The 21015-nt window shown below is 41.2% G+C and overlaps 2 protein-coding genes across 2 annotated transcripts; one reads left to right on the top strand and one right to left on the bottom strand.

The window, feature by feature from the left end:
• The first annotated feature begins 277 nt into the window (after positions 1 to 277).
• LOC146628639 (tripartite motif-containing protein 16-like) lies at positions 278 to 2079 on the top strand. Its single transcript, XM_085357962.1, has one exon. The coding sequence runs from the start codon at positions 352 to 354 to the stop codon at positions 2041 to 2043; it is 1692 nt and encodes a 563-aa protein (XP_085214088.1). The 5' UTR covers positions 278 to 351; the 3' UTR covers positions 2044 to 2079.
• Positions 2080 to 2508: 429 nt separating this feature from the next.
• cfap44 (cilia and flagella associated protein 44) lies at positions 2509 to 20969 on the bottom strand. The gene is made up of 34 exons (XM_085357963.1): positions 20903 to 20969; positions 19688 to 19841; positions 18914 to 19076; positions 18259 to 18361; positions 17969 to 18185; positions 17658 to 17772; positions 17048 to 17212; positions 16241 to 16399; positions 16106 to 16153; positions 15773 to 15872; positions 15360 to 15454; positions 15070 to 15279; positions 14675 to 14785; positions 14431 to 14583; positions 13692 to 13901; positions 11186 to 11328; positions 10797 to 11076; positions 10454 to 10503; positions 8676 to 8838; positions 8366 to 8496; positions 7822 to 8033; positions 7601 to 7745; positions 7342 to 7495; positions 6946 to 7187; positions 6557 to 6809; positions 6264 to 6467; positions 5357 to 5552; positions 5168 to 5284; positions 4835 to 4965; positions 4597 to 4713; positions 3678 to 3879; positions 3280 to 3440; positions 3015 to 3149; positions 2509 to 2730 (listed from the first exon to the last, which is right to left on the bottom strand). The coding sequence occupies exons 1-34, from the start codon at positions 20967 to 20969 to the stop codon at positions 2509 to 2511; spliced, it is 5328 nt and encodes a 1775-aa protein (XP_085214089.1).
• Positions 20970 to 21015: the final 46 nt, after the last annotated feature.

The raw sequence follows: 21015 nt of genomic DNA on the forward strand, positions 1-21015 counted from the left end.
ACAGCCAAACCAGTGATGATTGGTTTCACTGGTTTGGTTCTGCTTTGTTTTGTCTGCAGGCATTTTTATATCACACTTACTCTTTTCTATTTCTAACACTCAGGACATAAAAACACACCCTGTTTCGTGAAACCACTCCTCTTCCTGGAATTATCTGAACCATAAAATACCCTCCCCCTTCTTCCTGTTTGCCCTTTGATCAACATAACTTCCTGTTTTCTGATCCTTCCAAATATATGCCAGAGTGCAGACAACTGACAAGATAGCAAAGCAAGAAAAAGGAACTGAGTTTTGGTTTGGATCGGGTGGCAGGAAGTGAAACTTTCACACACGCACTCTCTCTGAGGTAAAATGGCGCAGCAAGGAATTCAGCTCGACCAGGACAAACTCTGCTGTTCGATCTGTTTGGATCTACTGAAAGATCCTGTGACTATTCCCTGCGGACACAACTACTGCATGAACTGCATCAAATGCTGCTGGGATAGAGGTGATCTGAGGGAGATCCCCTGCTGCCCTCAGTGCAGACAAGCCTTCATACCAAGACCTGCTCTGGTGAAAAACACCATGTTGGCAGAATTAGTGGAGGAGCTGAAGAAAAGCGGACTCCAAGCTCCTCCTGCTGATCACTGCGATGCTGGATCTGAAGATGTGGCCTGTGATTTTTGCATTGGGGAAAAAATGAAAGCTGTCAAGTCGTGTCTGCAGTGTCTGGTCTTTTACTGTGAGCAGCACCTCCAGCCTCACTATGAATCTCCTGCCTTCAAAAAACACAAGCTGGTGGACCCCTCCCAGATGAGGATTATCTGCCCTCGCCACAATGAGGTGATGAAGATATTCTGCCGCACTGATCAACAGTGCATTTGTTATCTGTGCTCCATGGATGAGCATAAAGGTCACTGCACTGTCTCCGCTGAAGCAGAAAGGAAAGAGAGGCAGAAAGCACTCGGGGCAAGTCATGAAAAACTCCAGCAGAGACTCCAGGAGAGAGAGGAAGCCAAGAGAGTGTTTCAGCAGGAGGTGGAGGCCATTAATCACTCTGCTGATAAAGCTGTGAGGTGCAGTGAGACGATTTTCACTGAACTGATTAAAACAATTGAGAAAAGAAGATCTGATGTGACCCAGCAGATCAGACTTCAGCAAAAAACTGAGGTCAGTCGGGTTAAAGAGCTTCAGGAGAAGCTGCAGCAGGAGATCTCTGAGCTGAGGAGGAGAAACACTGAGCTGGAGCAGCTTTTCCATACGGAGGACCACACACAGTTTCTCTGCACTTACACCTCACTGTCACACATCAGCGAATGGACAGATTCACCGAGCATCAACATCCGTCCTCTGCGCTACTTTAAGGATGTGACAGCAGCTGTGGCAAAAGCCAGGGATAAAATGCAGGAAATGTTTAGTGATGTTTATACCAACATCTCACAGACAGTGAGTGAAGTGGATGTTTTACTGCCACAACCAGATCCCAAAACAAGAGCTACATTCTTACAGTATTCCTGTCAGCTCACACTGGATCAGAGCACAGCAAACTCATTATTGATATTGTCCGAAGGGAACAGGAAAGTAACAGGAATGCCCACTTTGCTAGCGGCAGTGCAACTGGCAGTGGATTTATATGCCAACAAACCAGAATCACATGCTTTCACTAACAGGTTTCAGGTGCTGAGCAGAGAGACTCTGACTGGACGTTGTTACTGGGAGGTGGAGTGGAGCGGCAGAGGGGTTACAGTGGCAGTCACATACCGGGATATCAGCAGGAAGCAGCAAGAAGAAAGTGAATTCGGACACAATGACAAATCCTGGGCTTTGCAATGTGTTGACCAAAGATGCTTTTTCAAACATAACAAAAGAAAGACTCCCATTTCAGTCTGCCGGCCGTCCAGAGTAGGAGTGTACCTGGATCACAGAGCAGGCATTCTGTCCTTCTACAGAGTCTCTGGCACCATGACTCTCCTCCACAGAGTCCAGACCACATTCACTCAGCCCCTCTGTGCCGGACTCGGACTAGATATGGGATCCACTGCTAAGCTGTCTGACCTCAAATAGACTGGAGTTATTTAACAGCTGGTGCGAGTGGATAGAAGCTACACTAATCATGATGATGTTTGTTATGCTTCTATGATCATTTCTTTGACTAATTACAGTAATTTGTGGGAAGTTTCGATGCATGCTCAAACATGCAGGTAAGGAAGTCCCAAAAAGTTGATTCTATTCATCTGGTTGTGGTGTTGTAATTTGTGGGGTCAAAATACAGAAATACTACATATTTCATAACTTCATTTATGTTTCTAATCATATCTCATTAAATAAGTGTCCCTGTACTGGGTGCTTATTCGTTTAATGTTTCTTTAGGTGTGTTAATAGCAGAAGAGCAGAAGAGAAAAGGTGATGAGGGTCACTGAAAAGCAACACTCCATGATTATTAAGCCTTATTGGTGTGCAAAGTGTTCATGATATAAATGGGTACATGTATATTTCGTACTCTGTTCAGCTGCGCTATGTGGACATTCTTTATTTTCCAGTGTTGATGCTGCCTATGGGGGTGCGCAAGGGGGAAAGTGGTGGCAGTCTGGTCTGATCAGGGGGCAACATGTGACCCCCTTTGCACGACAGGAGGTGGATCTCTCTCCTGAGGGCTTCAGCTTGCTGAGACTGCTTTATCACCAAGTCTTGGAGATTCTGGATAGCCTCCTGGTCTGTGCGTCTCCTGTAGTCCTGGAACTGTTGTCTGCCCTGGATACATTCACACATATATAGATTATAGAGTATATGGGCAAAGTAACACATGATAGCAACAAATATTTTGTATATTTTGTATAAGTCTCTGGATCTGAATGAGAAAAGCAGAATTGCATAATTATAGCGGGATTCACTTTTTATCCGGAACAAAAATGAAATATTAACATATTAAAAGTATTTATGTTAAACGACACTATTAAAATAAACTGCATTATTTGTTTATATATGTGTGTGTGACACCGTGGATCCCAGGCTCATCAGCCTTGCACATTGTTTACCATTTTCTTTTGGCTGGTGCTGAGTTTAAGCTGTAGCTCCTTCTTCTGTTCATTCAGACTCGTTGCACTGCGGAGATGCTCCGTATTACACGTGGTCACCTCCATCACAGCTTGACGTGCCTCTTCTACCTTAGCCTGAACACACACACCCCCCAAGTAGAAGATTTAAAAAAAATGTAACCCGAAGTGGTTTTAAAATGTTCATTTTGCAAATGATCAAAACAGCACAGATGTAGACATCTCGCACACACACAGATAAGCATACATCCCACTGTCTGATCTCCTTGGCGTATGCGGCTTCTTTGAGGAGTTTTTCCTGCTTCAGCTCCTCCAGCCTCCTGTTCCCCGATAGCATCTGCAAAGCTTCCAAATCCACAAGCCTCCCAAACTTTGTTCTCATCAACTCGTTGCATTGCTGGTCCAATGCTGCACCAAGATACAAGCAGGCACCCAACAGCACAGATTAACAAACACATGATCAAATCTACGCATGAAGAAAGTCACAGGAATATTTTCTTGAAGCCATGTGGCAAATCCTGCAACACAAATCTGGATTTGTTTTCATCTGCATGTGTGTTTTCTTTTAAAGCTAATGTCTACATGTGACCTGTGAACTTCTCGTATATCTTTACACTTCAGCTCTTCCATGTCAGAGACTCTTACTCTGGATCGTGGCAGCCATGTTTCTGCGGTCGTGGATGAGCTTGGTGTGCTGCTGGCGAGCTTGACGGTGCAGATCTTTCTGATGAAGCTTTTCCCCCTGCAGCTGCTGGATGCGCCCCTTCAGCCTGTCCAGCTCACTCTTGTCCAGCACCAACGCCTCATTCAGATCTGACGGCACTGAGCCATTAACAACATACTCAATCTGGAAGACGCAGGGTGAAAGTGGAAGGAAGGAGAAAACAAAAAGAAAAAGTTCAAGAACTTCTGTAATATAGACTAAACTGCACTGTAACCATTTCTTTTAAATAAAACATCACAAAGTATTGCATGGAAGTCTATTATGGTCAATATTCATAATAAAAATCTGTAAAATCCATGAAAATGTTTTGTTTTAATCCTGTTTGGCTTTGGATCAATAAAGATCAATAAAATCACGCATGCAAAAGAGTGTTCTTCTACTTCGTTTCTTCATTTGAATTTTTGTTTTATTCACTTTATTTAAAGACTTAAACATCTCTACGAGGACAAAAAAAAAACATGTACACAGAATGTTTTTTTAATGGCTATTAAAATTTGTGGATATTGTGTGATCGCCACAGTCCAAATGCCTATTCTGAGAAAAACCTTTTATTTCCTGCAATATTCTTTTAAAATTTATAATTTCTAAAGTGTATTTTTAATTAACATACATTTAATTTTTTAATTTAAAAAAAAAAAGGCAGGATTTGTATAGATTTTGTAAAAGCTTGGATATTTGGTGAAATGGACTAATCAATTGTTTTTGTACAGACTGAGCTGGTTGTACTTTCTCACTATAAGTATTTTTGACAGCAGGCAGACAATCATCTGTTATGTGTTGTTATGACTTGCTGGAAGCAGTTTTGTCACCAGAGAATATCCAGCATGACATCCCATTTACCTGGTGCAATCTCAGAGGAACCACAACATCCAGTTCACTGATTTTCTGCAGTTTCTCCCTGTTGATTAAATCCAAGTCGTCTTCCAGTGCAGCCCGGCTGCTCTTCACAGATTTCTCCTGCAGAGCAGATCAAATCCACGCAAAAACACAAGCACAATAACATGAGTGCAAAACACACGAGTGATAACAAGAGCAAGGTACAGAAAGCACAACAGTGATGAAAACCGATGAGTTTGACCTTTTTTGCGAGGCTGTCGCTCTCCTTCTTCAGAGCTTCAGCGCTCTTTTTCTCCTCTGTTAACAGTTCCTCCAGGTCCAGTCGACGTTCACGCAGCTGCAGTGTGTTCTCAAACAGCTCAGGTTCACAGCCTGAGACACACAAACACAGACTTATGCTTAAAGTCAAATTAAAGAGACCTGTTTTCAGGCTGAAAAATGAAATGACCTGAAATCTGTCTTTAATGGTGCATTTCAAAGTACTGAAACGTTTCTGTGCTCCTGCTGGAACAACAGAAAAGTTTTCACTGTTAAAAAATTAAAGGAGATGAATGTTTTTCACCACTTTACTGACCTTCAGGGCAAATACTGTCATTCACAGCAGCTCCTCCTTCTTCACTGTCATAATCATCATCCCAGTCATCGTCTTCTTCAGAGTCTCCATCACTGTCTCCATCACTGTCCTCTTCTTCTACAAACACACACTGTGATCATAAAGTACTGATGCACACATCGTTACACACACTGTGTTACTTTCCCTCACCTTCATTTCCCGTCTGCTCCTTCTTCTTCACACGTTTGATCTTCTTCTTGAAGACTTTGGTCAGAAACTCTTCATACTTATTGTTTTCCCCGAGCGAAGCCTGGAAGGCAGCGGTCAGAGCCTTCTCCCTCTCCTGCAGCTTGGCTATGTCTCTCCTCTTCATCTCCAGCTGTTCATTGCACTCTCCCAGCTTTGACTGTGAGTGATCAGAGGAAGGAAGTGTGAGGACTACAATAACTGCAGGTCCAGTGTTGTGCTTACACAGTTTTTTGGCAAATAATGATTTCCAGGCCACCAGTGTTTGGCAGCAAACACTACACAGTTATTGTAGTTATGTGTGGAAAAAATGAATTGTAAATTTGAGTCACATATCTGATAAAATCTTCATGCTTCAGGTCTGTTTTCAAGTCTTTTTTTTTATCAATTTAAAGTAAGTCAGTGTTATTTTAAAGCACATTTAGCAGCAGAACAAATAAAATAAGGAATGTCACTGTAAAATAGCAATGTATGAAGCCACCAGAAGCATCAAGAGTACAACAACTACTGATGAATGCAAGTGACAAGCTTTTTAAAAGCTGACAATTGTGCCGACCCTAAACAAACAAACCACTTGCTTCCACGTCTTCCTGTTATGACAGTCACCTGCATGCCCTCTGACACTAAAAACCTCCTCTTTCTCTTTCTCCATCTTTAACATCTACCTTTCAATAAGCCCAACATCTCTCCTCTGCTCGTCACCAAATGAGCCACTCTGTTTTATCCCTAAACTGTCCATTCAAAATAACGATGCATGTGGATGCGCATAGGTGAGCTAAAACATAAGAACGCTGCTATATCCTTTTAAGCAGATTACTATAGCGTATTATTAAATAAAAACACCAACTCCAGGCTAATTCAATCCACCTACTGTGATGCTGTTCTCCTCCATAATGCAGGTGTTGAGCTTCTCATGTAAGCCTCCCTCTCTCCTCTGAAATTGTTTGAGGAGCAGCATCTCCTGAAAGAGCGTCACCAGGCGGAGGTCAGCCAGCTTCAGCCGCCAGTCCAGATGCAGCTTCTGTCGACACAGCAGCAGCAGCTCCGCGTCAAACTGACAAACCGCAGTCTCCATCTGAGGATAAAATCCATCCCCACATCAGTTATTATCCAGAAGACATTCCAACTAGTTATTCAGTTAAAAATCAAATTAATGACAATGACCTCCTCCAGCAGAGTGTTCTGCTCATGCAGCAGTCTGATCTCCTCCTCCTTCTGAAGCTCCTCCTCCAGCTCGCTCAGTTCAGATCCTTCGTCCACTGGTGTCTCCTCTTCTTCTCTGGTTACAGATGAAACAGACAATCTGGGAGTTTCTTCTACATCTCTCCTCTGCTCTTCTTCCTTTTTATCCTCCTCCATTTCTTTCTCCAGCTGCTCCAACAAACTCGCTGCTCCCTCCTGCTCCAAATCCCTAAACCTTTTTAAAATCAAAACATAAAAAATCTACAGTTTTTGTTTTCTAATGTTTTTCATGTCATTGTAGCAACAATGTCAAGCAAACCAACTGAAACCATTTAAAGTTTTGGTTTTCAGAGAACAGCCATCCTCTGTACCTCTGCTCCCTCAGTGACCGGTATCGCTCCAAGGTGGAGTGGCTGTACCACAGCTTCTCCTCTGGCACTTCCTCTGTTAACATGTTGGGCAGGATGGGTGGAGGCCGGCGGAGATGAACCACCAGGCGCTGCTGGACCTTCTGCAGCCGCTGAGCCTGAGCACGCAACCAAGACACCAGACGAAGTTTGGAGTCCCGCAATGCCACGATCCGTCTGTTCAGCTCACTCTGCTTTTCATGCATCTAGTGATGATGGAGTGAGTCATTAGATTATCCAGATAATTTAATAATGACATTTAAGGACCATAATTATATGCCTGCACGTAGGTGTGAAATAGATAGCACAAAGTATATTTAAAGCAGATGTGAACATCTGGGTATTAGTGTGAGTTTGTACATTTTCCTCCAAGGAAATCAGTTCTTCTCTCTTCATCTCAGCGTTCACCCTCCGGTGTTTCACCCCGATGTAGTCCCCGATGTTCTCTTTGGCTTCACGGATGGCTTCCACGTCCTTCGGATCTTCATAGTCCTCACTTGGTTTCTCTGCGTAACTGAGACACCAAAAATCCAAATACATTTTTGAACCAGCATCATAGTAATCATTTAAGCTCCAGCTACTCCTTAGTGGGTTAACCTGACACTGCAGAGTCACTCACATTTGTGCCCATTCCTGCTTCTTCTTTTCTATTTTGGCTCGAGCTTGCTCAGCTTTCTCTGCAGCCTTTCGAAGTCTCTCTTCCTGACGATCTCCCAGCTTGATCTTGGCTGTACGAATCACTGGGTGGCATAACACCTCCTCCTCTGAATGCACATAGGTGACAATGCAGGTCAAGATATATCTTTGATGTGTAAAACAAAGACACAATCACTTTCTTACCGTCAATTTTGGTGCTGCCTTTTGCAGTCTCTGCTCTGACTTTCCTACAATCTAGTGCAGCATCTCTGTGTCCAACAGGCTCTCTGGTTGTGCTCCGATGCCTGACCTGAGCTGAAAGCTCGGCAGGCTCCGGTAAATGGTAAGTGGAGACTCTGTGGCTGGTCTGGATGGCAACCACAGTGACCATTTTTCCACCAAGAGAGTCCCTGAACCTGACATCAAGCATAGGTGTTTGTCATTTGGCTACATACACTATTCTAAAGATGCACGCTCATATTTCACTTGGCCAAAGTTTCAAGTAATGTAGTCTGTGCAGGTCAGTGGTCAAGTCAGGAACACAGCTTTGTCCCACCAGCTGTTCAAGCTTTCTGTTTGAGGGGCAGGCAGTCAGAATCAGAACAAAGCTGGCTGAAAGGGACGCTAACCTTAGAAGGAGAGGAGCTAACACTTTGTTTCACACCAAAAAGGCTCTTTTTAAGACAAATTACTATTTTTTTGATTTGTGAATAATATAAATAGTTGTAGAATAAAAACTTGCATGTACCAGTCCTGTAGTTTTTTGAGTGCTATGCTGCAGCGCTCCTGCTCCCAGGCTAGCTGCTTCCTGACCTCCATCACGCGCTGGGCCTTCAGCCTCTCTGCCTGTTTGTAACATCGCTGGTCCAGCTGCAGCTCCTACAGACACACAACAACACATACATCTAACAACAATCTACTGTGTCTATCCCTTAATAAAACATTCCAGATCAGATTATTTTTCACATCTCATTGAATCTCAGTTTCAGTGGCAACGCAGCTGAATTTCCCAACTCAGGGATAGTGCACACATACACATCCCAGATTTGCATTTGTACCTCAGGTTTCAGGCGAATGTGCTCCGACAGATTCTGGTTGTCATTCAGCACTTTCTTAAATTTCTTCTGGAGTTCACTCAGGTTCTTCTGCTTTTCAGAAACCTTTAGCTCAGCCTCCTTTTGCAGTTGGTCATTTTGCAGCTTTTGCTTAGCCATCTCTAAGCTGGAACAAGGAGACATTAGAAAGTTAGAAGAGAGAAAACTTGATACTTTTCATGAGCCACAGCAAAGTTTCATTGTGAAGAGTCAAGCTTTCAACACCCCCACTTTGGCAGTTTATAACATGATGTCACGAGCTATGAATCCGAGGAACCCTGCACGCTCATATTCTGCCTACTTGTCAACCCTGTAAAGTATGTGTAACTCTGATGTCCAAAATAAACATAATGCATTAATAAGACTTAAAAGTAGTGACTGAGACCATTAACTCATCAGGAAAATGTTTACTTAGGTCACAGATGTGTTGGTTGTAAGGTTATTTTCGTTCTATGTCTTTGTGAAACAGGAGTGTCCTTCTACTGGCCATTAGAAATAATGCAGGATTAAGGTATCTTCATGTTTCAGATCGGGTGAGCTATGTCCATCATATACAGGTGAAGCTGAATTTGAATATCATGCAAAGTTCATTTATTTCACTGATTCAACTTAAAAGGTCAAACTAATATATGATATAGACTCATTACATGAAAAGCAAGATATTTGAAACCTTTATTTTTTATAATTGCTTCAATAGCGGCCTTCAGCTCTTCTGCATTGTTCGGTCTCGTGTCACTCATCTTTCTCTTGGCAATGCCCCATAAATTCTCTATGGGGTTCAGGTCAGGTGAGTTTGCTGGCCACTCAAGCACAGTAATCCCATGGTCATTGAAGCAGGTTTTGGGTACTTTTGGTAGTGTTGGCAGGTCCCAAGTCCAGTTGGAAAACAAAGTCAGCATTTCCATAAAGCTTGTCTGCGGAAGGAAGCATGGAGTGCTCCAAAATGTCCTGGTAGATGGCTGCGTTGACTCTGGACTTAATAAAGCATAGTAGACCAACACCAGCATGACATGGCTCCCCAAATCAACACAGACTGTGGAAACTTCACACTGGACTTCAAGCATCTTAGATTGTGTGCCTCTCCATTCTTCCTCCAGACTCTGGGAACTTGGTTTCCAAATGAGATGCAACATTTGCTCTCACTAGAAAAGAGGATCTTCGACCACTGAGCAACAGACCAGTTCTTTTTTTCATTTAGCCCTTTTTCTTCCACACCTTTCCCTTCCACATAACTTTCTATTAATGTGCTTTGATACAGCACTTTGGGAGCATTCAACTTCTTCTGCAATTACCTTTTGAGGCTTTCCCTCCTTATGGAGGCTGACAATGATGGTTTTATGCACAACTGTCAGGTCAGCAGTCTTCCCCATGATTGTGATTCCTACTGAACCAGACTGAGAGAGCATGTAAAGGCTCAGGAACCTCATGCAGGTGTTTTGGAATAATTAGCTTATTACAGTGTGACACTTTGAGCCTAAAATATTGAACCTTTTCACAATATTCTAATTTTCTGAGATTTTGAATTTGGGGTAAGCTGTAAGTCATGAGTCTATATCATATATTAGTTTTACCTTTTGAGTTGAATTACTGAAATAAATGAACTTTTGCACGATATTCAAGTTTTTGAGTTTCACCTGTATATACAGTTTATGAGAGTCCCAAAAAGAGAAAATGGTAGATATACAGAGGAAGAAATTATTAATTGATACAAAATTATAACTAAACTTGCTATTTATTCTCACCTGTAGGCTGCTGGATCTTCAATATCCTCAGTCTCATTCCCAAGAGTTATCTAAATCATGCAAAAAAGATGATATTGATACAACCTCACACATATAAAACAATTTTATTAAACATTTCTTTAATTTTTTTTTTTTTTTGGGGGGGGGGGGGGGGGGGGGGGGTGTCTGTCTTCTACTGAACTGTTTTACTTGGGAACACGTGACCACGAGTTCAGCATTTAGGCCTATAAAGTGCCCCTCTAAACTTAAACTTATGAACTAGCTCAATTTTAGTCCCTTACAAACTCAAGCTGATTATTATATAACTGGTTTAAAGACAATGCGCCATCAAAATGTGACCGACCTTGGGTGAAGGAATCTTGGCTCTCTTTCTCTGTAGGCTTTGCTGCATCTCCTCCGGAGGAAGCAGACTGAAGGAGAAGATGTTCCCGTCATCTCCCGCTGTCAGCACAAACAGGTCGTCGTGGCTACAGCGGATGTGTCGCAGGTGTCCATACTGGTTGTCGTGGACGCTGAGAGTCCAGTATGCCTGCATGGAGGTGAGGCTGTGATCACCAGGCTGCAGGGGATAAATCCTGATGGAGCCCGAGTTCATGCCGCAGAGAAGCAGCTGTCTGTTGGAGCTGCAAAGCACCAGGAATTGCACTTCAATCACCACCCTTTTCATTCAAAACATGTAAAGTGTAAACAGCTGCACAAAAGTTTAGAAAAGCTCGTCTGTCCTCAGGCTACCTGAAGGTGATGGAACAGATGGGGTCATCCTCTGCGTTATGTACAGGCAGAAAGCTGAATGGTTCATCCTGCCGCTGCTCAGGATCCTCGTCTTGATTCTCAGAGAACTTACAGTGATATAAGAAGCCTGAGTCAAAGCCTCCCTACAGGGTTCAGAGAGACAGAAAACAGTTAGTCGTGAAGAAAAAAAAAATCACACTTCAGGATATTTACCTATATCTCATCAACTTCCAGAGCTAAACAGATATCATTAACTCCTTGTTGATGAATGTGACTGTAATGTGTGGCCATTGCATTCAATTACACTAAAGCAGACCTTCCCAAAGTGTGGGGCCCGCCATTGCAGGGGGGGGGGGCGATATGAAAAGGGAAACAAAAAAAACAAAAAAAACAAGGCTTGGACGCTGCTAGTACTGGGCGCCCACACAAACGCAAAGCGGGAGATGAAGCATTGCTGAATACACTGTTCCAAAAAATAGTAATGTCAAAGTATCTTACTGTGTATTTTACAGTTTGTATTGTCTTTCTAGAATATCATTAAATTTACATAAGTAGACTGTGATTTTACATGTCAAAGGTAAAATAACATAACATCACTGTAAATATAGTAAAACACAATTTACTTGTTTTGTAAATATATTTTCTTGTACATATGCATATTTAGATTGTAAAAATACATTCACAAATGTATCATGATTTCACAAATATCTGTCTGTTATTTGAAAGATTGAACTGTTGAATTCAAATGTAATGCTATGGAAAAGTATATAACATGATTCCTATAAGCTTGTGTTACATCACATAAGTATTATTATCATTGCTATTTAGGGCGATTGTGGCTCAAAAGTTGGCAGTTCACTTTGTGATCAGAAGGTTGCCGGTTCGAGCACCGGCTCGGACACTCTCGGTATTGTGTCCATGGTCAAGACTCTTCACCTACTGGTGATGACCAGAGGGGCCGATGGTGCGATATGGCAGCCTCGCCTCTGTCAGTCTGTCCCAGGGCATGCAATCCATTATTATTTAAACCAACTGTTAACTGTATATTTCTGTACATTTACGTATTATGATTCATATTGCCACATTCATTGACCTTGTTTATAGGTAATTTCATTGTTTGATCACGTTAAAATGTTCCTAATTTAATGTCTAAAAGCACTTGGAAAAGGCAGAATCCCATGTAAAATTAGCGCAACAAACTCTATTTTCATTACTGAAAATAACCGTATTTTTATGGGACAGTTATTTTCTGTTATTTTACGGTCGTATTTTGGCGCCCCAGCTGCCGGAATATTACCGTTCTTTTAAGATGTTTTTTTAACAGTATATGTTTCCAAACCAACTTCATTCTAAGCCAAAGACTAGAAAATATGGTGAAACAAATCTTCCCTTTGGTTTCACCTGCACAAATGCCAAGGTAGGTCTCCCCTGCATAATTGATTTTCCCTTCGTCAGCACAGCTGAGCTCTCCAAATCACGGACAAACAGTATCCTACAGTTGTTTATGTTTTTAAACCCATTTTGCACAGAGAGGCATTTTTTGAAAAATGTATTGATAGCAATGTTGAATATTATTACACAAGAAAAAAACAACTACATGTAAAATAATTACACCGTGACGCCTCTGCCTTTGTAAATGGAGGGACAGTAACTGCGTGTAAATGTAAGCGTGTAAAACCTGCAGATAGTCAGATTAACAGTATTTTGTCTCTATCTGCCATTCTGCAATTCATCTCATGTAAACAATAACGTGGCGCACAGCGTGACGTGAAAAAGGCACATACCTTTGACGTTGCGTGACGAACTCTGTATTCCTCGTCCGCACGTAAACGCAAAAAATGAGTTTTAAAAAATCTCCGTTTTCTGTGATTCCAAACGCCGTTTATGTGTGGACGAAACAGCTGAGTTTTCAAAAATACCCGTGTAGGTGCAGATATAACGTAAAAGAGTTAGTAGTTTATTTTCTTACTACCTGTCATTTATTGCAGATTACTTGTATTTGCTTAATTGCTTACTAAATGTTTGAGGTGTGAAATAAACCGCAATGGAGCAAAATACGGGTGTGTGTGGTTGGAGGATGTGTTTGTGCGTGCGTGTGCGTGCGTGCGCGTGGAAGGGGGGGCGGGGGGGGGGATGTGAACATTTTTCTTGTAAAACAAAGGGGGGCCCAGCAAAAAAAGTTTGGGAACCTCTGCACTAAAGACTCTCAGAGTGTACAATATATTTGAAAGTGGAGATGAGTTTTCTAGTCTTCTTGTTTTTGGACTATATCTGATATTGCACAATGGTTTGTTTTTTGAACAGATTTGATAGCTATCAAAAAAGATTTGGTACCTCACCCTTTTTAACTGTGAATTTTACATGTTTTTACTCACTGACAGCAAATGCAGGTTGTACTCTAGTTTATTTTCTACTTTTGTGGGTGAAGGAACTTGGTATCATATTCCTGTATGACTCTAAGAAACAGACATATTATGGGTGTGTGTGTTTGTGTTTGTATGCATACCATGGAGAGCCAGAAGTGTCCAGGCTGTGAATAGAAGCCACAGCAGAGAGGACTTGGTGGATCAGGGATATAGATAGGAGGTAATTCTTCCTTCTCCTCTTTTTCTTCTTCTTGCTCTACATCCAGCTTTTTTGTATCTTTTAACCGTTCTTCTTTCGCTTTCTTCTTCTCCTCCTTTATAGCTTTATTTCTTGCAAAATCCTCCTCTCTCTGAAACACAGAATTTAAAATGCAAAACATCTGATCTGAAATGACGTTTCCATTCATATTCAAGCAGCAGTTCTTTTAAACAGAGTAAAAAGGCAGGAAATAAAGAAACACCGAGTACAAAAACACAGTTAATGGAGCCATAAAAGTTAAGAACAGCGATAATTCAAAAAGGCCGCACAATTAACCTTAGCCACAGTACTGGTAGATAAAGTTAGTGGTTACACATCCAAGTAGTAAAACTTACATACTTAAGATTTTATAGCTGGTTAACCTGCTCACGGTTACTGTGAACCTGCAAGCCTCTTCACAAACCACTTCTGTCACAGCTCAGCTATTGCTGACTTGGAGCATCTGGACTTCTTTAAGTTGCCTAAAGACGTTTCACCTCTCACCACCCAGCACAGAGCTGTACTGCCAAAATATGAACACTCGCAGAAGTGAAGGTTGATCTTTCTTTACCTTAGCGGTGCTGACGAAAATGAATTTATTTATTCAAACAGACTAAAGTCAAGAAAGACCACTTTCAGACCTTGATTCGAGACTTGATGCTTTTAAACTTGAAGGATCTTCTGGGCAGCTCTGACAGATGAAAGGTGTTGGTTGGTTTCTGAGTTGCCAGATCAGGACTGTGCACCTCAACCACATGACCGCTCTGACACAGGATGACCAGATTGTTATCGTTCTGTATAAAAACGTACAAAAAACAACGTTATGCAAATCTATCACAGAGACCCTTCACATTCACAGCAGCAATGATTAAACACTGAGCTTACGTGAGAATGCGGTGACCACTCCAGCGCCTTTACCAGCCCAGGGACGTGGATAAAACCGATGGGGTTGTAGTTCTCTCCAACAGTGAAGAAGAACACAGTGCAGTCAGCACTCTGAGGAGAAAGATCAGAATAAGAAGAGATATCAGAAAGATACAACAAACACCAAAACTAACCTTAGACTGATAAAGTGTCTACAGAAACTTTACAAACTTCACCTCTAGCTAGCTTAGCTCTAGCTGAACTTTTAATGGGTGGAAATTCCTTCTTGCCAAAGCCAATAAATGCTGACAAAACCTAGCTTTGTGTAGCAGATGAATTTAGCCTATCTGAAGAAGCCTTGTTACTGGTACTCCATATTATATGCTTCCACAGTAGTAAACTAGAAAACCGCTTACCCCAGTGGCCAGGATCTCTCCATTTCGTTCATATGCCACAGCTGTAACAGCAGCATCATGTGGTTTGAAGGGCTGTCTAAGGCGCAGCTCGGCATCTCCTTCGGGGCTCTGTCCTGTGATAGTTTGCAGCCTCTGAGGGTTGTACAGCTCCAGCAAGCGAACTACTCCATTCTCAAAGCCGGTCACCAGTAAACCTCCACTCTGGCTCACCTTAAAGCCAACACCGGAGCCATTGTTGAGCCTTTTGAGTCACACTGGAAGAAGAATTCTGTTTTCACTGACACACTCACCTTAGCTGGAGCCCAGCAGAGAGCAGTTCCTCCCTGATTAAAGCGTCTGGTGGTCAGTTCTCGTTTTGCCAGGAAGTCAAAAACTTTGACAGAGCCTGGATGACATGGACAAAATAGCAGCTCTTACAGAGTTTGAATGTGTTTTCACATATATAGTATATTTATATAAACTATATATCTATAGTATTAGCTCTTGAGAACAGGCATGTGTGATTTTGGTGATTTTTCTAATATCTACTGACATGAAAGTGGTTCCAAATCTGGGCCCAATAGCTTTGGGGTGCGGCGACAGTTTAAGTGTAACAGCATTTTTCTTTGAAATGCATAGAACTGCTAGTGGTTGACTGGCCACTAGCACTGAATCAATGGAAAAGGAGAGCATGGTACAGGTATGTAAGCACACATGGACTCACAGTCCAGAGTGGTTGTTGCCATCAGGTGGGATTTCTTTGATACGTCCAGGCCTTGAATCATCCCACCATGGAACGAAAACAGGCACTCTGGATCAGGACTCTGCACACAAAAGACTTTATTACACAGGCCGGAACCTGCGCACTGTATTATGACACACAATGGTTTAACGAAGTTCCTATGAAGAACGGAGAATATAACATTTTGGTCTTTATCAGTTACAATCCATCCATTTAGAAATGCCTGCACTGTTACTTGTTCATTCAAATCCCCAATAAACAAATTGCTGCATTTACATAGCTTCTCCATAGAAACAAAAGATGCAGGAAACTTACTGTGTTGGTGAATGAAAGGTCCAGTTTCCAGATGGCTCCATTAGAATCCTACAAGTTCACACAGGAGAGTGATCAGGACCGAGGTGAGTGTGGATCATGTGTTATGGTTTCCAAGTGCAAAGCTTTTTTTCTGACCTGGGCAAACCAAACGAAGGAGTGAGGCAGGGAGCTCCTCCTCACCACAGAAGAGAGGCACACATTGCGTCCGACCACCAGCTCATTATTGGGCTCCATCTCAAATCTAATGCCGTCACTGTTACTGTCAGCTGTGTTGATCCTCTCAAAGTCCCAAACCTGATGGGAAAATTTTACTTTTGCTATTCACACATTGATACAATTTTACAACTAGAAAGAAAAAAAGAATGGTATTGATAAAAATGGTCATGGTGAAAATATTACAGAAAATTGGTTGTACTGTAAGCACCAAGATTATCTTAAAAGAGAATGTCAGCATTTTTTTTTAAATAACTGCTTGACATGATCTCAATAAATCCATCTGCTCAAATCCACGCTCAACACAAATTCCAGTTTCTTTAAGAGAAAGAGAAAGTGCCTCTATATTTCTACTCTAGCCCTTAATTAAAAAATGTATGCTTGTCCAATAAAGTACTAATAATTAAAAATAATGTATTTTAATCCACTAGGGCAATAGTCCCCAACATAGTTTCCGAAAGAATAATCATTTCTTCCTTCTTCAGAAAAAGTTCATTGTTAATTTTAGCTGTACAAAATTGACTTGCTGTGGCAGTAGCCTCCATCAGGATCAAGCATGTTTGGCATGTGGTGGAACAAGCTGAAGGACAAGAAGTATCTGCTGGCAGTTACTACTGTTCACACCCAGGGGACACATGGCCATGCTCTGACAGGTCAAATGTTTTTGTTTTTGGCAAAATAAGGGGACTCTATGGTTTAATGCTGTGATTGGTGTAGCAAGGATCTTACCCTGACAACACCATCAGAGCCAATCGTCATCAGCTGTCCATCTTCTAGGGAAAACGGCTGGACCGTCCCTGCATGACAGGTCCGGCCATCATTACGGCAAATCTCCACCTTGATGGTGTTCCCATCCCACAGCAGCAAATTGCCCCAATCTGTTCCTGACAACACCTAAAAGGAGAAGATGAGGTGAAATATTAATTCTCTTGTACAGAGCCAATCTCGCAAAAGTTCATCTTCATTTTTTTGCTCCAATGTCCCTTGCGAGGCTCCATACTCTTGACTAAAACATGAAGTGGTATGTAAATACTTCTTTCTGAGTGTCACCGACCTCTCAAAGGACTTTAGACTAAAGGCTACATTTAACCATACTTTCACACAGAGCTTTATTTCATGCACTTGTATAATTCAATCTACCTCTTATCTACAGTTAATAACAAATCACCTATTCACTTTAATTTACACATGTAATCAATACTATAGTTGTAAAAAAGTAAAATTCTTGCTTTTTATCTGGAGACTTCACTACATGATGTGTGGCCAGTTTCAATTTAAATGGATTAATGGGAAGTTAAGAGGTTCTCTTGGAGGTAGCCTCTGGCTCTCGAGTACAGACCTTTCCATCAGGAAGTTCCACGTAGCCCTCGATATCAGTTGGTACAGTTTTCCCAAAATGTCCTATAAGTCCTTGTAATTTAGGACCTGTGAATGTGTTTGCCATTTTCCAAAACCTAAGAGAGAGAGAAAGAAAACAAAAACATTCGACATTGCAAAAGGGTAAAAACCTCAACTCTGCAGTCAGAAATGACTGCAGTTATTTTTTGTTATTCTGACCCCAGAGTTTACCACAATATCCTCTGCATAAAACAAGAAACTAACTCAAAGTTGTTTTTGCAACATTTTCAGAGGACTATACTCTGACTTTACTTGATGTGCCCAAATCCAGACGTTGTGAGGATTCCTGGGTTATATGGGGAAAAGCTGACTCGATAGACCTCCTGTGAAATGGCCTTGCAGCTCAGTATCACCTCCTCCTGACTCCAGTCCCACAGTGTCAGCGTGTAGTCAGGTGCACTCCCCACACTGGCCAGTATGCTTCCGTTGTGGTTAAACTCCACAAAACTGTACTCCCGCTCAGTACCACCTACAGACATGCAGGTTAAATCAAGAGCATCAAATAACATTAAGATAATAACTGTAAAATGAATCCGATGTACCTCTGAGGATGCGGTAAGGTCCCAATGAAGGATATCCATAGACTATGATGTTGGGCTGTTTTCCCTTCTCTGCTACAACAAAGTACTCCTTGCCAGGGTGGGCCTTTAACCACACACACACACACACACACACACACACACACACACACACACACACACACATGTCTGAGAAAATGCAGTCATCAAGTGATTAATTATGCAACTGGACCAAATGCATTTTATAATAAGGGATTGTAAATCTTCTTGTAAATACTGCATTAAAACAATTGAGGTATTAATTGTGTGTACCTCAATCATTTCTGCTTGAAAACTGTAGGTGCATAAATGTACACTTCTGCAGGAAATCTTTGGAGTGCCTACGATATAACCCACATAAGCAGCCGACCAGGTTGCTGGCATTTATCCTGGAGTTTTACATTTGATGCTAGCCGCACTGTTAAATTATAAAACTACAGCAGAACTTCTTTGCAAGCTCCTCTGACTACAGCAGAAAAGCGATAGAATTTGGGGTTACGGTGTAGTTGTGCCGTAGATTTCCCGCTAATGCTTAAATCCCCAGTAGCATTATTTAACTCCTCAACGTGCCTGCTGTCCGTCACAGAGATTGCAGATTCCGTGGGACAGTTCCCTTGCATGATGAGTAATTTCCCCTTACCGTGATTGCTCCAATTCCCCCTCCACTGCAGGAGCGCAAGTATCTCTGCTCCTTGGTGTTCACATCGAGCAGGACGAGCATGTTCCCCGCTATAAAAATCAGAGTTCTGTCATCCAGCAGCTTCAGGTTTGCCCTGCGTCCACAGTCATAGCCAAAGGAGTGACTGATTGCATCATTAATTAAGGATATCAAAGTTAAAATTCACATCAGTGTTATAGAAAAATGTTTTTTAGCAAAAGTCCCATGAAAATGACAACTGCTTTTTTATAATAATGTATAAATATACTAATATCTCTGGCCCCCATACTGTTTATACATACTATTAATTTAGAAGCATTAGTATTAGCAGAGAAATATATGACACATACCATAAGATAATGGCACTATAATGCTACTGTATTAAACAATATTACTGCTTAGTCTACACTACATATTACTTACAATATACACAACGCATGTTTAAATGTACAGTATATTATACTGAGCATTCATACTTACACATACACTTATATAATACAAGCTAAACATATAATGGCTGCAAACATTAGCACGATATAGAGTTAGGTAGTGTTTATAACATATTTAAATAAAATCGTGAGGTGTTTACATTACAATATAAAGTGCCTTGAGGCGACTGTTGTTGTGATTTGCTGCTGTATAAATAAAACTTAATTGAATTGAATACATAAAAGCTGAAGTTAAAAACTACTCAAAATAAACTATGTGCACTATTCTTATAATGGAAGGTGTAAAAAAAATTTCAGCAAAGGATACGAGAGATGCAGGAGGTTCTCTGGGATTTCAGAATCGGGTGTGATGTACGGTCTGGAGTGAAGCTCTTCATATTTGTAGTACATGTCTGCAGGGAGTTGCTTTTTTGATTGGCTCCCAGCCTCCTGCTGCATTGCTGAGTGCTTGGTATCACATTCTGCCAGGAAGGAAAGATGTGAAAACAGTTTTTAGTCACTGGTGACTTGTACCATTTAATTAACTTTATTTTTCCAGCATTTTAGCACTCATAACTTAGGAACTACAAGGGATAGCCACATGATTTTTTTTTAGTGCTTAATCACATTTATGTATCAATTTTACACCCACTCCAAGTGTAACAATCTACAGCCAAGACCTTTCCTCCAGGACACTGTCTTCACAACTTATTTTCTAATTCAACCTAGGACCTTCTTGCTTTAAAGTGATAGTGCTACCACCTCACAACGCAAACTTTACACTAAAGGTAAAACACCGATATCGGGTATTGTAAAATGGTTTTAGTGAAACGGGGTTTTACGTGGTGCATGACATAAAATGATCAGCAAACTACAATAACAACGAAGTATCTAAAACTGATTGGCTTTAACTTGGTACATTCATGAGAATACATGCTTTATTTACCCCAAAGTTTGGGCTACATTAGCCAAAACTACTTAACACAACCTAGAACAAAGCTTAAATAGGTAGAATGAGGAAATTGCTATGTACTATAACGATGGTTAAATGTTATTTTACAGTGACATGTTGGTTATCTCTGCACACGGTTGTTATTTCTTTAAGATACATGTTTGGTTGTGCTGCAGGAAATAGGGAGTTAATGTGTGCAGGAAGGGGAGGGGGGGCCCTTGTTGTTGTGTGACGGTGCGGGGCTGAAGTGAAGTGTTGTACGAGGGCCCGTTTGCCTGTGTTACCGAATAAACGGACAAACTGAGATCCAACCGTCTGGTTCTTGTGAACGTTACAGTACAATAAAATTCAAAATCAAAATAAATGTCTCAATAAAGTAAAAAGAGAAAATTAGAACAAAAATACAACATTTTAAGTTTAAAATGTAAATATGTAAATTTAAAATATGAAATAAATTAATAATTAATAATAATGGGTTTTCATTCATTAAAAGTTGAAATAAAGCGGGTTAATAAAGTAAATTAAAATAGCTGACATTAAAAAAACAATTATTAATTAAACTTGGGGGAAAATAGCATTAAGCTGCCTGACCTTCATGTGAAGATGTCCGTGTGCTTTCAGTCTGTTCACTAACAAAAGCTCCGTTTTCTCCCAACATTTCCTGTTTGTTACCTGCTCTGTGAAACACACACAGGCAGTCTATT

The sequence above is a fragment of the Diplotaxodon limnothrissa genome, linkage group LG7 (assembly GCF_057381915.1).
Source record: "Diplotaxodon limnothrissa isolate DT_005_m linkage group LG7, D_limnothrissa_male_GT1.1, whole genome shotgun sequence".
NCBI classification, from domain to species: Eukaryota; Metazoa; Chordata; class Actinopteri; order Cichliformes; family Cichlidae; genus Diplotaxodon; species Diplotaxodon limnothrissa.